This window comes from Symphalangus syndactylus, chromosome 14, assembly GCF_028878055.3.
Source record: "Symphalangus syndactylus isolate Jambi chromosome 14, NHGRI_mSymSyn1-v2.1_pri, whole genome shotgun sequence".
Taxonomy (NCBI): Eukaryota; Metazoa; Chordata; class Mammalia; order Primates; family Hylobatidae; genus Symphalangus; species Symphalangus syndactylus.
The window spans coordinates 102,138,353-102,156,540 of NC_072436.2; the positions used below are offsets into that span (position 1 = coordinate 102,138,353).

The following is an 18,188-nucleotide window of genomic DNA, read 5'->3' on the forward strand; positions in this document are numbered from 1 at the left end:
ACAGTGTGTGATCCACGGAAAACTTACGTCATGCTACATTCACCTGCAAGCTTTTGGCAAATGTGAATTCATTAGTCATTGAAATAAGCCAGAAAGAATGAAACATACTGGTTTTGTCTTAAGCTTCCCTAGCCCTTCTCTCTCCTTGGTTCAAATGAGTCACTGACCTGCTCTAGTACACATCTTGGAATCTTCGTAACTTTGTAACTTTATCTGTTGTGAGTTCTTTCATGCCTGGTTTGAAACTGAGGAAGTGGACGCAGGGAAGATAGAAGAGGAAAAGAATGGAATTGTTGGAAGAAAAGAAAACTAAGAGAAGAGTCACTTACCAGGACCCATCATTCCCTTCACATTACTGTCTCCTACATGAACAGATCTGGACTCTTGGGCTGCAGAGAAAGGAAAGCATTCACTTAGCGATCATTCCACTAACATGGATTAAGCACCTTCCATGAGCCCGGCACTGGGGGCAGACTCAGAGATTCTAGTTTCATAGGGGAGGCAGAGCAGTACAAAAAAGAAATTACAGTATAGTTGTGGCAAGTGCTATTTTCTCAGCTGTAAAAAGATATAATAGTGGTACTTACCTCAAGGATTACAATAAGAAATAAATAAGTTAGTATTTGTAAACTGCTTGAAGTTCTACCTGGCATATTGTAAGAGTTAACTAGTTGTTTAACTATAATGGTGGTGGCAGTGGTATGATGGTAATAATAAAAAAAGACAGAATGGTACTGTTGAAATGTAAGTCAGCCTGGGCAGCACGACAAAACTCCATCTCTACCCCCCACCCCCCCAAAAAAAACCCAGAAATTAGCTGGGCATGGTGGTATGTGCCTGTGGTCCCAGCTAAATGGGAGGCTAAAATAGGAGGATCGCTTGAGCCCAGGAGGTTGGGGCTGCAGTGAGCCAAGATTGTGACACTGCACTCCAGCCTGGGTGACAGAGCAAGACACTGTCTCAAAAACAGAATAAACCAGACCCTATCACTTCTCTGCTTAGCCCTCCAATGGCTCCCATTTCAGTGTAAAAGCCAAAGCCCTTATAAAGATCATACAGCCCTAGAATATCTACCCCCAACTCATGCCTGCTGTTCCTTTTTTTTTTTTAACTGCACCTCCTGTTTTCTCCCTGGTTCACTCTGCTTTACCCTCGTTGGTCTTCTTGGTATTCCTTGAACACGTCAGTCATATTCTCACAGGACCCTGACACTGGATGTTCCATCTCTTCCCCTCAGTACCCATAAGTGAACTTTCTCACTTCCTTCAGGTCTTTGCCTGGAACCTTATTTAAAATTACAATTCCTCTTTACTTACTTTTTTCCTTAACTCATCACTCTCTAACATACTACATATCTTACTTATCTTGTTTATTGTCTGCTTGCCTCAGAGGAAAGGCTCCATGAAGGCTGGAATTTTTGTTGTTTTGTTCATTCCTATATCTTACCACCTAAAACAGTGCCTGGGATGGAGGGGAGAGACGGGGGAGGGAGGGAGAGAAAGGGGAGGAAGGGAGAAAAGGGGGAGGGAAGGAGAGAAGGGGGAAGGAGGGAGAGAAGGGGGAGGGATGGAGGGAGGGAAAATGTCAGGGTGGCTTGAATGCAGAGGGAGAAGTTGACGGTAACAAAATATAAGTCTGAAGAGAAAAGCAGAGGCGAGTTCAAACATGGCCATGTAAACTGTGTTAAGAAACTTGGACTTTATTCTGAGGGTGATGAGGAATCAAAGAGAATCTAAGAAGGAGCATCCAGAAAGTAGGGGGAAAATCAAAGAAGTCACAGTGTCAGCCAAAAGAAGAGAATGTTTCAAGAAGGTGGGTATCAAGGATACCAAAAACTATCAGGAGTGGTAAGGATGAAAGCCAATATTGAGCGGGTAGAATAAACAGGAGGTAAGAAAGAAGAGATGGATAATAAAACCATATCTTTCAAAAAAATTAGTTTTCAATTTTCTCGAGCAAGAATATGTCAGGAGTGGGGAGGCTAAACATCTTGAGAGTTTCTTGGGTGGGGAAAGGAACCTAAAAGAGAGGTATACTTGTGCCTGTAAAATGACATTTTCAAACTGACAAGTTCTACAATTATCAGGCACATAAATGATGTTGTTGCATCATGGCTCACATAAATTGGCTGCCTTCTCAGGTGGGGCCATCAGCCATTTGTGATAAGCAGCTCCAGATGGCTCCAATTATCCCCACCCCTTAGCATTCACGTCCTTATGTAATCCTTTCCCTTAGGTAAGGCTGGGTTTACTGATTAGCCTCTACTGAATAGAATATGACAGAAAAGACAGAATACCACTTCTAAGATTAGGTTATAAAAAGACTATGGGTCGGGCACAGTGCCTCACACCTGTAATCCCGGCACTTTGGGAGGCCAAGGTGGACAGATCACTTGAGGTCAAGAGTTTGAGACCAGAGACGTGGCAAAACCCCGTCTCTACTAAAACAAAAATTAGCAGGGCATGGTGTCAGGTGCCTGTAATCCCAGCTGCTCAGGATGCTGAGGTTGGGGAATTGCTTGAACCCAGGAGGTGGAGGTTGCAGTGAGCCGAGATCACGCCATTGTATTCCAGCCTGGGCGGCAAGAGCAAAACTCTGTTTCAGAAAAAGGGAAAAAACAAAACAAAAAACCCCACTGTGGCTTCTGTATTGAGCATTCTTTTAGATCACTTGCCATGGGAGAAGCTAGCTGCCAAATTGTAAGGCAGCAATTTGGAGAGGCCCATGTTACAAGAACTGGAGCCTGTCAATAACCACGTGAGTAAGCTTGGTGTAGATCCCCCATGAGTAGAGCCTTCACCTGAGATGACAGCCATGGCCAGCACCTTGATTACAGCCTTAATGAGAGACCTTGAGCCAGAGGCACTCAGCTAAGCTGTACAGAGATTCCCGACTTAGAGAAACTGTGAACCATGAATGTTTGCTATTTTAAGCTACTGAATTTTGGGACAATAGATAACAGTTGTACCATTTTATCAACAGTGGATAAGCCAAGACTTTCTGAGTGTTTGGTTCTTGAACCCTGTGTTTTAACACAAGCTGCCACCAAGTATGTGCAGAATGTCTTATCATGGCACATTATTCTTAAATTTCTGCAGCAACTCAGTAGAATAAACTATGACCACGTCTATACAGGAGGAAAGGAAGGAGGAATTGCCACTAAATAGTTCATTGAAATCCACGTAGGCAGTGAAATCATCTGGATCAGCTATTTTCAGTGGAGTCAACACATTCTGTGATTATTTATGTCCCTGGGGGCTGTTACACACTGTCTAAACATGTACAAATTTACTTTGTAAAGATAATTTTTAACCTTTTATCTTATGAACATGTTTAGCTGCTCCAGACCTGGCATTGAACTGACTTTTATATTCTAAGCCTATCTCTTTTACATTCTAAGCCTATACTCTTTCCCAGAGAGGATCATCCTTTTATGTAGAGCTGTTCATGTCCTAGAGGAAAGAAAATAGAGCCACCTGCAATGAACCCAGTCCCCAGATGGATCAAGTGAGTTTTCCCAGCTGCATTGATCAGTCTCTCAATGAATTACGCAAATAGGTAAAAAAATAAAAAGGCAAGCCGGGCACGGTGGCTCACGCCTGTAATCCCAGCACTTTGGGAGGCCAAGGCGGGTGGATCACTTGAAATCAGGAGTTCGAGATGAGCCTGGCCAACATGGTGAAACCCCTGTCTCTACTAAAAATACAAAAAATTAGCTGGGTATGGTGACACCTGTAGACCCAGCTGCTTGGGAGGTGGAGGCAAAGAGGGGGAAAAACTTGAACCCAGGAGGCAGAGGTTGCAGTGAGCCGAGATTGTGCCACTGCACTCCAGCCTGGGCGACAGAGCAAGACTCTGTCTCAAAAAAAATAAACAAAAAAATTAAAAAGGCAAATCTGTACTTTGAAGTATGCCAATTAAAAGCCATTTGATTTAGATTTTTAGATTCAGTTATTCAGAATATACATTGTCTATGGTATATAAACCAAATTGTTCCATTAGTCTTAAGCATAGAAAACCACCAACCCTGTCTTTGACACACTGACGGTTGAGAAATCATTGAGTCATTCTTTTGAGGACTTTCTACGTGAGACCATAAATAACAGGAAATGTCATCTAAACAATGTTAATATCTACATTTATTTTTCTGTGTGCAGGTGCTTTGCTAGACATGGTTGAGGAGACAAAGACGTGGCAAATTTTTTTTTTTTTTTTTTTTTTACTTTTCCTGAGCTGAACATAAGTTAATAACCAAAACTCAGACTTCCACTGGAAAGCCAGTTTCTTCGGTACCATTTTTTAATATCTGTTTTAACATCCCTAAGGTCAGGAATGAGACTGGTGACTATTTCAGCCCACAGGCAACATCAGCTCTGGTTTTCCAGAGGAAGACAGGTGCTGAGTTAAACTGCCAATAAAATAACTTATTAGAGTAAGTGATTTTTTTCTAACATTTCTCTCTTATGGGTTAGCATAGTAATGATTGTACAATAAATTATTTTTAATTCAATAGAAATTTAGAAGTATCCAGATTAGTATTCCCCCCACCACACACCCAAAAAAAATATTTAAAATTGGGCAGACTCTCGTGGTCTCAGATCCTCTGGATTCTTCTGAATTCCTGTTACAAGCAGAAAAATTCTACACAATACACCATTTTCTTCTAACAAAGATGGAGGGTTTAAGCCCATTCTTAAGCCCTAGGAATTGGGGAAAAAATACTTGATTAATTCAGTATGATTTGTGAACTGTACCTTTTTCATAGGCCTGAGAAGGCAAAAGGTTGGTAAAGTCTTCGGTTGGAAGAACAGGCTCAGGGATATTGATTGAACGAAAAGGACTTCCTTGTGCTTGGGCAGGCCCGGCCTGTGAGCTGTGCTCTTCTTTTTGAGTTTTCCTAGGAAACAGAAACAAAGACAAGGCTATTCTGGTTCTTAATATCTGATAGGTTACGAGGAGATTCAGTTCAGAACAACTCAAGAAAATGTCTGAATTATTAGGTTGAACTATATAAATTGCTATTTTTGAAAATTAAAAGTGCTGCACAGCAAAAGAAACTATCATCAGAGTGAACAGGCAACCTACAGAATGGGAGAAAATTTTTGCAACCTACTCATCTGACAAAGGGCTAATATCTAGAATCTACAATGAACTCAAACAAATTTACAAGAAAAAAACAAACAACCCCATCAAAAAGTGGGCAGAGGATATGAACAGACACTTCTCAAAAGAAGACATTTATGCAGCCAAAAAACACATGAAGAAATGCTCATCATCACTGGCCATCAGAGAAATGCAAATCAAAACCACAGTGAGATACCATCTCACACCAGTTAGAATGGCCATCATTAAAAAATCAGGAAACAACAGGTGCTGGAGAGGATGTGGAGAAATAGGAACACTTTTACACTGTTGGTGGGACTGTAAACTAGTTCAACCATTGTGGAAGTCAGTGTGGTGATTCCTCAGGGATCTCGAACTAGAAATACCATTTGACCCAGCCATCCCATTACTGGATATATACCCAAAGGACTATAAATCATGCTGCTATAAAGACACATGCACACGTATGTTTATTGTGGCACTATTCACAATAGCAAAGAGTTGGAACCAACCCAAATGTCCAACAACGATAGACTGGATTAAGAAGTGGCACATATACACCATGGAATACTATGCAGCCATAAAAAATGATGATTTCGTGTCCTTTGTAGGGACATGGATGAAACTGGAAACCATCATTCTCAGTAAACTATCGCAAGGACAAAAAACCAAACACCGCATGTTCTCACTCATAGGTGGGAATTGAACAATGAGAACTCATGGACACAGGAAGGGGAACATCACACTCCGGGGACTGTTGTGGGGTGGGGGGAGGGGGGTGGGACAGCATTAGGAGATACACCTAATGCTAAATGACGAGTTAATGGGTGCAGGAAATCAACATGGCACATGGATACATATGTAACAAACCTGCACATTGTGCACATGTACCCTAAAACCCTAAAGTATAATAAAAAAAAGAAAAAAAAAAAGAAAATTAAAAGTGGTCAAATACTAGCAATTCATATGGTTCAACTTAATTCATCATCTCAGCTGGAGAAAAAACTTCAAATATTTACAAATCACCCTTCTAATTATAATATCCACATTCTTATTTTTTTGTTGCTGGCTTCCTTATCATCGGGATCTTTAGAGTTTGCAGTGGTGACAATTTGCTTGAAATGATTTATATTCGCTTAGCAATGCAACTCGAAAGTATCAGGAAGCAGCAGGTCCTCTCCTGAAAACAACCTATTCTCCAGGGTCACACACATATTATTCCTACATTTCTATTTTCAATTTAGTGATATTAAAAACACATAAGTAAGTTGAGCACTGTGGCTTATGCCTGTAATCCCACTACTTTGGGAGGCCAAGGCAGGAGGATCACTTGAGCCCAGGAGTTCAAGACCAGCCTGGGAAAACTTAAGGAAACCCCATTTCTACAATTTTTTTTTTTAAATTAGCTAGCATGATGGCCACACCTATAGTCCCAGCTACTCAGGAGACTGAGGTGGGAGAATCATTTGAGCCCAGGAGTTCAAGGCTGCAGTGAGCTGTGATCATACCACTACTCCAGCGTGGGCAACAGGGTAAGATTCTGTCTCCAAAAAAAAAAAGAAAAAAGGAAAAAGAAAACCACATAAGTAACAATAAAGATTATATATGTTTAATGGTGAAACTTTACTTGATTCAACCTGGTCCAGACATCGTTTAACATAAATTTATTTTCAACCCTAGAATTAAAATAATAATCACATTAGAGACATTTTAGAAAATTAATAAAAAAAGAAAATCACTGATGGTGTCACTACCTTAACATAACTATCATTATTTTTAAGTATATCTTTCTAGTTGTTATTTTACGTATTTTTACACTTGTAATCAAAGCATTCATGCCATTTTATGTCACTTTTATTTTACATATTGTATTAAATGGATTTTTCTATGGTAATAGGTACCATCCATCTTTGGTATCAACCAATTTTATAATTCTATAACCTCCGTCGCATGCCGAGCTGTGGAGCACAGTGGCCAGCTAGCTATATACTGATAGTGGGGAAGGTGTTCCCAGTTCCTCTGCAGAAGCCATTGCTTATGGGTTTGCCTTTGGTACATTTTTAAAAGACACTCACTTGGCTTTAACTTTTCGAGATTCTCTTCGCTTCTCCTGTTGAAGCTGCTCGATTTTCTGTTGCATTTCTTCTTGTTTGGAAGTGATGGCTTGGATCATCGACATGGCATTGCTCAGCTCTTCCTAAAAAATAAGAATTGCTATATTTTAATGTGGTACATGGGGTAAAAGTATATAACATAATCTAGCACACTGTACACTTTTAATACATATTTATTGAATGAATGAATGAGCAATTAAAAAGTTTACTTCCATTGTGGCCTCAAATTTTAACACAGAGCTCCAAAAAAGAAAACATGAAAGATATTTTTCCATGATAACTATGAATGGCCCAGAGGAAAAATTCTTATATTTGGCTGCTATGGAAAAAGGCAAGTTTTCGTTTTTTTCTTTTTTAAGACAGAGTCTTGCTCTGTCGCCCAGGCTGGAGTGCAGTGGCATGATCTCAGCACACTGCAACCTCCACCTCCTGGTTCAAGCGGTTCTCCTGCCTCAGCCTCCCGAGTAGCTGGGACTACAGGCACCCGCCACCACACCCGGCTAATTTTTGTATTTTTAGTAGAGATGGGGTTTCATCATATTGGCCAGGGTGGTCTCGAACTCCTGACCTTGTGATCTACCTGCCTTGGCCTCCCAAAGTGCTGGGATTACAGGTGTGGGCCACCACACCCAGCCAGAAAATGGCAAGTTTTCTACTCCTGTTACTGAGACCAAAATTCTCTTGTCAGCGGGGAAATTAAAGAGGGGCCTACCTTGAAATAGTTTAATGAATTCTTCATCTCAGTAACTTTTTCTTCCATGGAACATCTGCAGCTCTTAACCTTTTCTTCCAAAGCATATTCTCCATGTTGAATTCTTGACAGTTCTTGCATTGCTTCTGTGAAACCAGTTTTGAGTTCGGAGGCTAGGGCCTGCAACTAAATAATGCATGAAAAGTTAATTCAATTTGCTGGAAATTACTGTAAGTGGCACCATTGGCCCTTGAAGTTTTCTTTTGTTTGAGAAACGAGGCTCCTGAAAATCTACAGACCTCATTTACTAGTGTACTTCAGTTTGGACAACTTAAGACAACCTTGGCCCCATTTATCTAAGAAAAAGAGTGTCTTCTTTATATATAGCACATGCTGAAGCTTGATAAATGACAAGAAAGCAAGCTGTTAATTAAGTTTACAAGTGCTTCTGCAAGCTTCTGTTTATTCTAACACCTTTGATTAAAATGAGATTTGCTTGAAAAGAAACATGTATGTGAATCTTGATCCAATAACTCTTCTAATTCTGTGAAAGAAGAAAATGGGTCATATTCTCTCTGGTTATTATGAGAGGCAAGGAAATTCAGTTCTTGTTTTCTTAAGAAATTAAAGAATAAACAGAGTAACAACTAAGCATAACTGAGAATTTATTTGAAAGGAAAGAAGGTTTTTTTAAAAAAAATACTCTTGGATGATATCATGGGAAAGGAGGTAACGGTATTTTGAATGATGGTGGGCTTTAACTCATAAGGAAGGCAAAGAAATATCTGGTAGGGTATGGTAGGAGCTCAGAATGTTGTTGACGGCGATATGAATCACCTCCAGCAGTCAGTCCTGGTCATGTAGGTCAACTTTGACATCATGAAAGAGGTGTTTTGGATCAGGTAGGGTACAAATCCTAGTTCTACCCTAAAGTACTAGGACCTTAGGCATGTTGGTTAACTTTTTTGTAGCAGTTTCCTCATCCATAAAATAGCTATAATAATATCTATTTCACAAGGCTGCCTTGAGAATTAAATGAGTAAATGTAGGTAAGCTGCCTACCATAGCGCATACTTGGTACATAGATGTTCAAGAAACATTCATTCTTCTCCCCCTTTAGGTGGTAAATCAAAAAGTTAAGCACAAACAGAAATGTGGAGAAAATGGAGCATTTCTAAAGTTCAGTTTTATTTATTGAACAAATGAAAAAAGCATTTTCAACAGACAGTAAGTGAATAATAACAATAAGATAATAACATTACTTTCTTGACATTTATGATCTTACACTCTATTAAGTAGAGGAACTCTTAGCTCCACATGTCTCTTTAAAACAGAACCATTTAGAAGATTTAGTCTATAATCAAGTTTTTGTTGTTGTTGTTGCTTTGTCTTGTTTTGAGACAGGGTCTTGCTCTGTCGCCCAGGCTGGAGTGCAGTGGCATGATCTCGGCTCACTGCAACCTCTGCCTCCTGGGTTCAAATGATTCTCCTGCCTCAGCCTCCCAAGTAGCTGGGATTACAGGCGTGCACCACCACATCCGGCTAATTTTTGTATTTTTAGTAGAGATAGAGTTTCACCATGTTGGTCAGGCTGGTCTTGATTTCCTGATCTCAGGTGATCCACCCTTCTTGGCCTCCCAAAGTGCTGGGATTACAGGCACGAGCCACTGCGCCCGGCCTCAAGCATTTTTACTTTAAAGGAATGAAAACTAAAGTCCAGATACCTTAACAAAGTTTCTTTGAGTGTGTATTTCTGAACATTTTCAGAATCAGGTCATCCACATGATTCCCACCTGCAATGGCACCTCCCACTCACTATACAGTGACTTTGTCTCCTATATCACATTTTTAAAATATAGGACTTTGTGGTTCATTGTGCCTTACAAAGGATTGCTGGGAATAGAGAGAAATGAGAGGAACCAGAGAGATCATTCTGAGGAAAAAAAGCAGGGCCTGTCAAGTATTTGGGTCTAGAAGGCTGGGAAACATCATGAGCAATCTATTTTTCATTTCAATCATTTTTAATTATAATTAATCTTTGCAATGGATTTTGGCTCATGTCCTAATTCAGTCATCATGGTGGATTAAATCACCAGATCAACCACTTTCTGATCTGGTAATTTTTCATTATGTAAATGTATCTTCTGTGAGCAAAATAAATAAAATTGATGGCTATATAACATTAAATCAAAAATGCATGCAATTTTTAAAATTGGAAGAAGGAAAGCTGACATTCTTCTTAGTGACATTCACTTAGGTTTCCTGCTTGGAAAAAAAAATAAAAAGGGAACCACTATCCAACAGAAATAGGTTTCATTATCCTTGCTCCCTTAGGCAGAGTTTTCTGCAGAGACCAAAAGGCAGCTGCAGACTCCTAGGAAAAGGACCTTCCTCCCTGCAGAATCCCAGCTCTCAAAAAATTATTAAAATTTTCCCCTAACAGCCAGGTGACATAGGAACTCTGGGAATTCTGAAGCTATTTTTAAGTCATGTGCCCATTTCCTACCAACATATTACTCTGAGCTCCATGAGTACCTGCCACTGAAGTGTTGCTACTGCTTTGTAAACAGCTTCACAGCCCTGACCAGCCAGGGAGGGGAAGCCGTCAGGAGGACACACACCTGATGCAACATGTCACTTTTAAGATGCTGAGGGATCTTACTATCTTTAGCCCCTACAGAGCGGTTTTCAGCTACCAACCTGACCACTCCCTTGTAAACAATAAATACTGTGAAGACACGATCTTAACAACTTTTCTCTGCTCTCTTCAGCTTTCTTTTTTGACAGCCCACAGCCCACCCCAAGGATTAGAAATGGGTGTCTACCTTGTTCTCCAGCGAGTTGAACACGTTCCTCATCTCGTTGATTTTTTCATGAAGCTGCTCTAGAGAGGTTATGATCCCTCCATCCTGCCGCTGGAGGCGGGCTCCCACTGGAGGTAGGTTCAGGGAAGACTTGTACTTCGAAGCCTACGGTACCACAGAGGGCATCTTATGCTCAAAGAAATAGGGGAGAGGAGTCCGAATTCTTCCTATTTCCTGCTCTTAATTTCTGATTCTCAATTTTCTTTCTTTTCTTGGCTTCTTAACTCTTCTTAAGATGAATTTTAGTCAGTGTCTTCCAATTGTTTTTTTCATGAAAGATCCCTCAGGCCTCATACTTAATTTTCACAAATTTCAACTTGTGTTTTATGGACATTTCTTCCTTTTTGCCACATTACCCAGGCCAGGAGGCTACCAAGAGGTAAATTAGGGGGACTGGACCTGTGCCTTGGGAACCTTGTAAAGTCATAAATGTCAAGGTTTGGGAAACTTCCCAATTCCTACAATTCTATAAAAGCAAAAGCCAGGTGTTTCGCAGTGGCACATACACGATGGCAAGGAGACCAAGGTAATTGCTTTGGTTTCCCCCTAAACCAGGATCACTGCAGAAGCAACACGAGTTTTCTGCCAACTTCAATCTTCCAATAATTTAAAATACAAAGTGAGCAGCAAGTAATCTGAATGTCGAGAGTAAACTTCCCATATCTACTCCTCTACATTCCCTGCAGAAGCTGACCCTTCAAATCATTGTTGCAGGGCCTTATTGAGACTGACATGCAGCCTCGTGTGCTTATCGATCCCTGGATACACCACAGGCCTAGAAGAGTTAACTTCTCTAGTATCAGAAGAACATTCCTCAATGGCAAAAAGAGACTGAGTCTCAATCAGGATTTACAAATCCTAGAAAACTTTCAATGGCAGGTTTTGACGATGAAACCTATTACTGTAGGACTGGTTCCCGTAGTGTTTCAATTAGAGGTCCTTTTGGCACATCACTTATTTTCTTAAATTATTTTCATTACAGAGAAAAATGAAGAAAAAAGAGAATCACCAAATAGAATCATTCCAAATTTCATTATTTCAGTATAACCATTAACACTCACGTTTCCTTCTATTTTGTTCTATGCATATAAATGCAGATGTTTATACGGTTGAAATCACACTGCAGATACATTTTGATTCTACCTCTCTTTTTTCCCTCCTAATATTCTAATAAGGCATTTACAATAGCCTTCAAAATTTTTCTAAATGTCTAATTTTGATGGCTACATGATATTCCATCCTATGGATTTGCCAGAGTTTACCTACCCATTCTCTTTTGTTGGAAATTTATGTTGCTTGTAATTTTTCAGTGTTGTAACTAATGCTGTCATATTGTGTTTTTGTTTTAAAATTTTATATATATTTCAGATTATTTCCTTAGAATAAATTCCTAAATATGAAATGCCTGTGGGTCAAAGATGTTAGGTAGTATCTGACCCAAAGGGAAAGCTACTATATCACAGAGAGGCAATATATTCAACTGATTAATAACTATACAAATTATATTTGACCAGAGGATTTGAAAAGTTATAGCAATATGGCTGTATATTCTTGGAAACATTATATATGATATGTAATATCCTAAATTCATGGATTTAGAAAAACATACCTTGAATAATAAAATACATAAAACAATAGAAATAGAAGAAGCCACAGTGTTTACAATCCTAAGGCTACAAGTGAGCTTAAAACACAGCTGGAGTTGAAATCATTAGTGTGAGTGTTGGGCTAGCACTAAATTGTGTAGTTCCCACATCTGTTGCCTTAATTATGGGATCCCCTCTCATGTTAATGGGATAATAATTTTAATAATCTATACGCAAAATGAAGTAATCTAGGGTAAAACGAGTCAGGCAAGAGAAGCCTGACTCGGGAAAAGAGCTCTGATTCAACGACTTTGAGAGGGGTATGTGCAGTGGACAAAGGATAAGAGAAAAAGGAAATAGGGAATAGACTTTTCTAGAAGTTTCTAACAATTACACACATTCACCAGAACTAAATATTATTATTATTTGCTATTTAGTGAAAATATAATACTCCTTATTTTAATCATTGCTTCTTTGAGCTTCAACTTTTTCTTAGCTATCTATAATTTTACTTTGGTAAATTGTGTTCTTTGCTAATTTTCTACTAGGGTTTTAGAAGTTTCCATTTTTATTCACCTTCATGAACTACTTATTTATAATTAAACCTTTGAAATAGTTGTTGTGTCTTTCTGATTTTGTTATTTGCCTCTGAATTTGTTTAAAATATTTTCATGATGGAAATAGTTTAAATTGTAATGTGGATCAACTCTCAAATCTCTTTCTTTGTGATTTCTTCCAGTGCTTTTTAACTTAGACATTTCACATTTGGAGACAAGATAAATATTCACTTATTTTAAAATGTTATGGTTTGAATTCTTTTATATGTAAACCTTTAATTCACTTTGGCATTTGTTTTGATTAAGGTATGAAGTGAGGATCTCTTCTTTTTTTCCAAAGAACCAGACAAAATCTTTCCAACACTGTTTGGCACAAGACTGAATGACTGCATGAGACCTCCTGGCTCAAAGCAATATAGACATCTTGTAATATAGTCATCCATTCATTCATTCAACTCATATTTATTGAATATGTATTATATGCCAGGCATTGTACTTTACACTGAGAATACAACAGAGAGCAAAATGGACTAAATTCCTGCCCTTAGAGCTTACATTCTAGATGAGGAGACAGAGAATTAAAAAACAAGGTGATACATACGATAATGTCAGGTAGGGATAGGATCTATCCAGAAAATAAAATGAGATAGAGAATTACCAAAATATTATATCTTGCTTCTGGTGCCCTCCCTTCTAGTATGGATTTTGTTCTATTATGGTTAACTCCTCCCCAGCTTCCCTCCTTTCTCTTTCTCTTCTTTCTTTACTTCTCCTCTTTCTTCTTCTTCTTTTGGTTAAATGTTGCTTGGAGTAAACAGACTGGGGCTTAGGAAGTGTTCTTTTAAAACAAGGATGGGGTTATAATAGCATCACAGAGGTCATATAGACCAACTTCACTTCCGTTGCTTTGTGTGTTCCACTGCGAACAGATGTACTAGGATTTGTAGTGCAATAAGATAATGAGGCCACCCCCACTGCGGCTATATTTAGCCAACATTCAGGGAGTGACCTACATAAAATCTATAATAGACTTTAAATCATACCTGACTTTAAAGAGGTACTCATACTCATTCAAATGTTATACACAGGTCAGATGAGAACAGAGGGGAAGTGGGCAGGGAAAGCGTCTGGAGGACTTGGACCAGTGAGGCATCAAAGCAGCACTGAGTGAAGACCCATTTTTTGCTTCTAGGCCTTTGTTCAAGCTAGTCCCCCTGCCCAAAACAACCTTACCTATGCCTACTTGTCAAATGCTCAACTTGTCCTTAAGTACCAAGCTCAAATCCTCCAGTCAATATTAATTCATCCCTTCCCCACAGAATTGTATCAATGCCTCTATCACAATTCTTTCAACAGCTTACCTTGTAAGAGCTATTATTCTATGTGTTTTTCAGGTTATGGACACATAAAAATCAATGAGAATGTCTGTTTCATCTGTTTAATCTGCCATGAGGACAAGCAGTAGACTTTACACATAGTAACTGCTTAATAAATGTGTACTCAGTTGAAATGAGGCTGTTTCCCCCATTCATCCTATAGCTGGCCTGAGTCTAGGGGCAATACAGTTAAATAGTGTTTTCATAATCCTGCGTTGACTTGCCCTAATTTGGTTTATAGCAATGATCTCTTACATGATAATTCTGGGAACTAGTTGTCATTTTCACTTTACTGTCACTTAAACTCGACAAATCTAAATAACGTTTCCCCTAAACTATCTACTCTTCTGGACTCCTGTATTTCTGCTTGAGAGAGCACTCTTTTTCCTAGTTACCAGGGCTTAAAACCTTAGATTAACTTTGAAAGCATCCGTTCTCCCAACCCCCACCAAGCTCTGTCAATGTTTTCTTCCTTTTCACGTATTCCACACAGCACTGCCTGAAGTCTGGAGAGAAGCATGGGTTTCCCTAGCCCAAGCTGCTTTTATATTACAAATTATGTCAGAATAAAATTCCATGATTTTTAAGAACAGAGATGTACTTTAAATTTACAGTTGGGAGACAGAAGCCAAGTAAATACCACTTAGAGGACCAAAGCAATCTCATATGACTCTTACTGCAAAGATGTTTGCAGAAATTTTATCTTCCTTGTAAAGCAAATTGTTCCCATTGTTTAAAAAGAGCTTGAAAGTTTTTCCTGTACAGATATTTGAACATTTGCAATGTTACTCCCCTTTTCATTCTCAATTCTCCCTGCTAAAATAGAAAAGTAAGAAAAACAGATTTTGCCCTCTCCTCTCTGATGGAAATGTTATCTTGCAGTGTAATGGCCATGGCGACGGGGGCAGCAGGCAAGAGAAGCAGAGTTGAGGTGGGGGTGGTAGTGCTGCATTTTATAAACGAGATAACTTGTCTTTCAATAATGAGTTCTCAGCCAGGCACAGTGGTGCTCACCTATAGCCTCAGCTACTCAGGAGGCTGAGCTTGAGCCCAGGAGTTAAAGACCAGACTAGGCAACACAGCAAGACCCTGTCTCAAAAAAAAAACTCAGTTCTCTCCAAAGTACACTGTGAGCGGCGGGACCCACTGAGGTGCCTGTCTCACAGCCCTGTTAAGAGAACAAGTGCAACGATATATGCGGAAGCACTTGTGAGTGCTAAAAACATCTACACATAAAGAATAGTCAGTCATCGCTATTATACATGGGAGCATTCGAAACAATCGATTTGTCTTTACCTGGTAAATCTGCGTGGAAGGATTATTCACCGGCATATGTTCATTCTCTCCTGCAGGGAGAAAGAGCTTTGTTTAATCAACACTACTCATTCTGCCCCTATCTTCTCCAGATACATGCAGGGAATAAGGGAACTTACAGGATCCTACATATGTGCCCGCATGACAAGAAACCAATGATTCCGGGGAATAAAAAATGAGCTGAAGTAGGTGGTGTCCATATTCACACATCCTAATCACTAAACCATTATCTACCTGATATACTCTTGCAATAGAAAACCACGTTCTACCACAGTAGGGAAGTTTCTCAACCAAACTGAATGAGGTGTGATTATTAAATAGCCAGAAAGGAATTTGCAGGAAGTGTCTCCTTTATGTTCTTGAGGCTAACTGAAATTGACCTGCGAGGACAGTTCTACAGTCAGGAAGGCGGCTCTTAGCCAGGCATTTAGTGATCTCAGCGAGCTTGCATAAAGTATCCTCTACTTCTTCCACCTCTGATCTTTGCCAGACTTCTGAACTGTGCCCTGCTGTCACTGCCAAGTTCAGCTAAACGAATCTTGCTGTCCTCCTGGGCAAGAGGGCTGATAAAAGGAATTGTCAACAGAAAGGTTCTGGGAAGGATGCAGGCAGAAGAAAACAGTAATGTATAATACTAGACTTTGAGAAACACAGGGCACACACAGAGGAAGTAGTAGGTTGTAGAAAACCATTCACAGGCCAGGCGTGGTGGCTCACACCTCTAATCCCAGCACTTTGGGAGGCCAAGGCGGGTGGATCACTTGAGGTTAGGAGTTCAAGACCAGCTTGGCCAACATGGTGAAACCCTGTCTCTACTAAAAACACAAAAATTAGCTGGGTGTGGTGGCAGGCACCTGTAATCCCAGCTAGTCGGGAGGCTGAGGCAGGAGAATTGCTTGAACCCGGGAGGTGGAGGTTGCAGTGAGTTGAGATCATGCCATTGCATTCCAGCCTGGGCGACAAGAGCGAAACTCTGTCTCAAAAAAAAAAAAAAAAAAAAAAAAAGGAAAGAAAGAAAAAAAGAAAGAAAAGAAAAGAAAACCATTCACAACCTAGAGAGAAAAAGAGATCGGCCTAGAATGTACTTTTCAGAACCACATTGGTTGGCCATAAATATGAGGCAATCCATGTAAAACATTCAGCTCGTTGCTTATCCATTTAGCTTCATCTCCAGTGTGTCACACTGTATGCATCAAGCAGTTTATAGAGGAAGTCCCTGGTTGCAAACATTTGGTTTTGTGGATGTGTATATTGTTCTCTTAAGGCATGCTGGTACAGGAAACCCCTCCAACTTTGGTATTTAAGTCCATAAATAATACATAAACTTAGCCCAGAATTTATACACACAGAAGGCTGTCCCTATAAAATCCATGTGATTTGAGGTTACCCAAACTTCCTGCATAAGCTTGAGTAAAGATTATTTAGACGATTTCATACTATGTCCCAACAGCCTGGTATAATAACAAGAATCAGGGCTTGGGAGGAAATATCCAGATCCCAGACCTAACTTTGATACTTTGTAATTGTCACCTGACTTCCCTATGACTGTTTCCTTTTCTGTAAATTGGAGACGATAAGAGAATCTACTTCTGTATGGTAAATCTACTTTTTACACGGTAAAGATTAAAAGAGAAAGCACTTATGCTTCTAGGCTAGTCTAGAAGGTGACAGATGTCTAGTAGTTGAATCTGTGTCTTGGCCTTACCCAGCATGTTGTTCTGAGGCAGTCCTAAAGTTATTGCTAAGAAAAATAAAGTAACAACATAGACCAAATTCTGATAGCATTTCCTAATTTTTCAGCACCCAGTCTATATTCTTCATAGTCATTATATGATGATAGGGAAATGAAAATAGTTAACATACTTTGTCATGTCTCGAGACAGTGGTAAGACAAGACAAAAACCTATATTCCTTGAATCCTAAGTCCTAAAGCAAGACATAGAAAAATCTGACCTTGCTTTGTTTTGTTTTTTTCCATAGTGCCGGTTACTTCTCTTCTCCAGTTTATTCTTCAACATTGCATCCTCATCGTCCTGGCTCAGGCCACCTCCTCTCCCCTGCACCTGTCAATTCAAATCAAGAGTAAGGGATAACAAGTAAAACTGTCAAAGAAACTGGATTTACTTCATATATTAACTTTAAAAAATTGAAATGAACACAGCTTGAGGTACATGCAATTTCAGAAGAGGAAAAATATTAAGTTGAGTAAACATTTAGCATAACGGTAAATATTTTGTGAATACATATGAAATTCATTATTCAAATTTAGGGTAGTTTTTCAATATGCTACATTCTTATTTGGATCAAATCAATTAATTAAGACCTATTGGTTTTATTAGCAAGTTATATTTTAAGGAAATTTTCTTTCTTTTTTTTTTTTTCAAACAAGGCCTTGCTCTGTCACCCAGGATAGAGTGCAGTGATGCAATCATGGCTCACTGCCGCCTTGACCTCCTGGGCTCAAGTGGTCCTCCCACCTCAACCTCCCAAATAGCTGGGACCACAGGCATATGCCATCACAGCTGGATTTTTTTTTTTTTTTTGTAGAGATGGGGTCTCCCTATGTTGCCCAGGTTGTTCTCA

At 39.4% G+C, this 18,188-nt stretch overlaps 1 protein-coding gene across 11 annotated transcripts in view; it reads right to left on the reverse strand.

The window, feature by feature from the left end:
* Nucleotides 1–18,188, reverse strand: part of ARHGEF33 (Rho guanine nucleotide exchange factor 33) — an 86,029-nt gene that overhangs the window by 39,234 nt on the left and 28,607 nt on the right. For 9 of the 11 annotated variants that reach the window (XM_055242450.2, XM_055242449.2, XM_055242452.2 and 6 more), the window contains exons 3-9: nucleotides 17,559–17,668; nucleotides 15,588–15,637; nucleotides 10,734–10,877; nucleotides 7,930–8,094; nucleotides 7,179–7,300; nucleotides 4,755–4,897; nucleotides 330–389 (exon numbers count right to left, since the gene is read on the reverse strand). In XM_055242450.2, coding sequence (XP_055098425.1) covers nucleotides 330–389; nucleotides 4,755–4,897; nucleotides 7,179–7,300; nucleotides 7,930–8,094; nucleotides 10,734–10,877; nucleotides 15,588–15,637; nucleotides 17,559–17,583 — 709 coding nt within the window. In that variant the 5' untranslated portion in view covers nucleotides 17,584–17,668. The remainder of the gene's footprint in view (nucleotides 1–329; nucleotides 390–4,754; nucleotides 4,898–7,178; nucleotides 7,301–7,929; nucleotides 8,095–10,733; nucleotides 10,878–15,587; nucleotides 15,638–17,558; nucleotides 17,669–18,188) is intronic. The other 2 variants (XM_055242457.2, XM_063618120.1) reach the window with 1 other exon arrangement.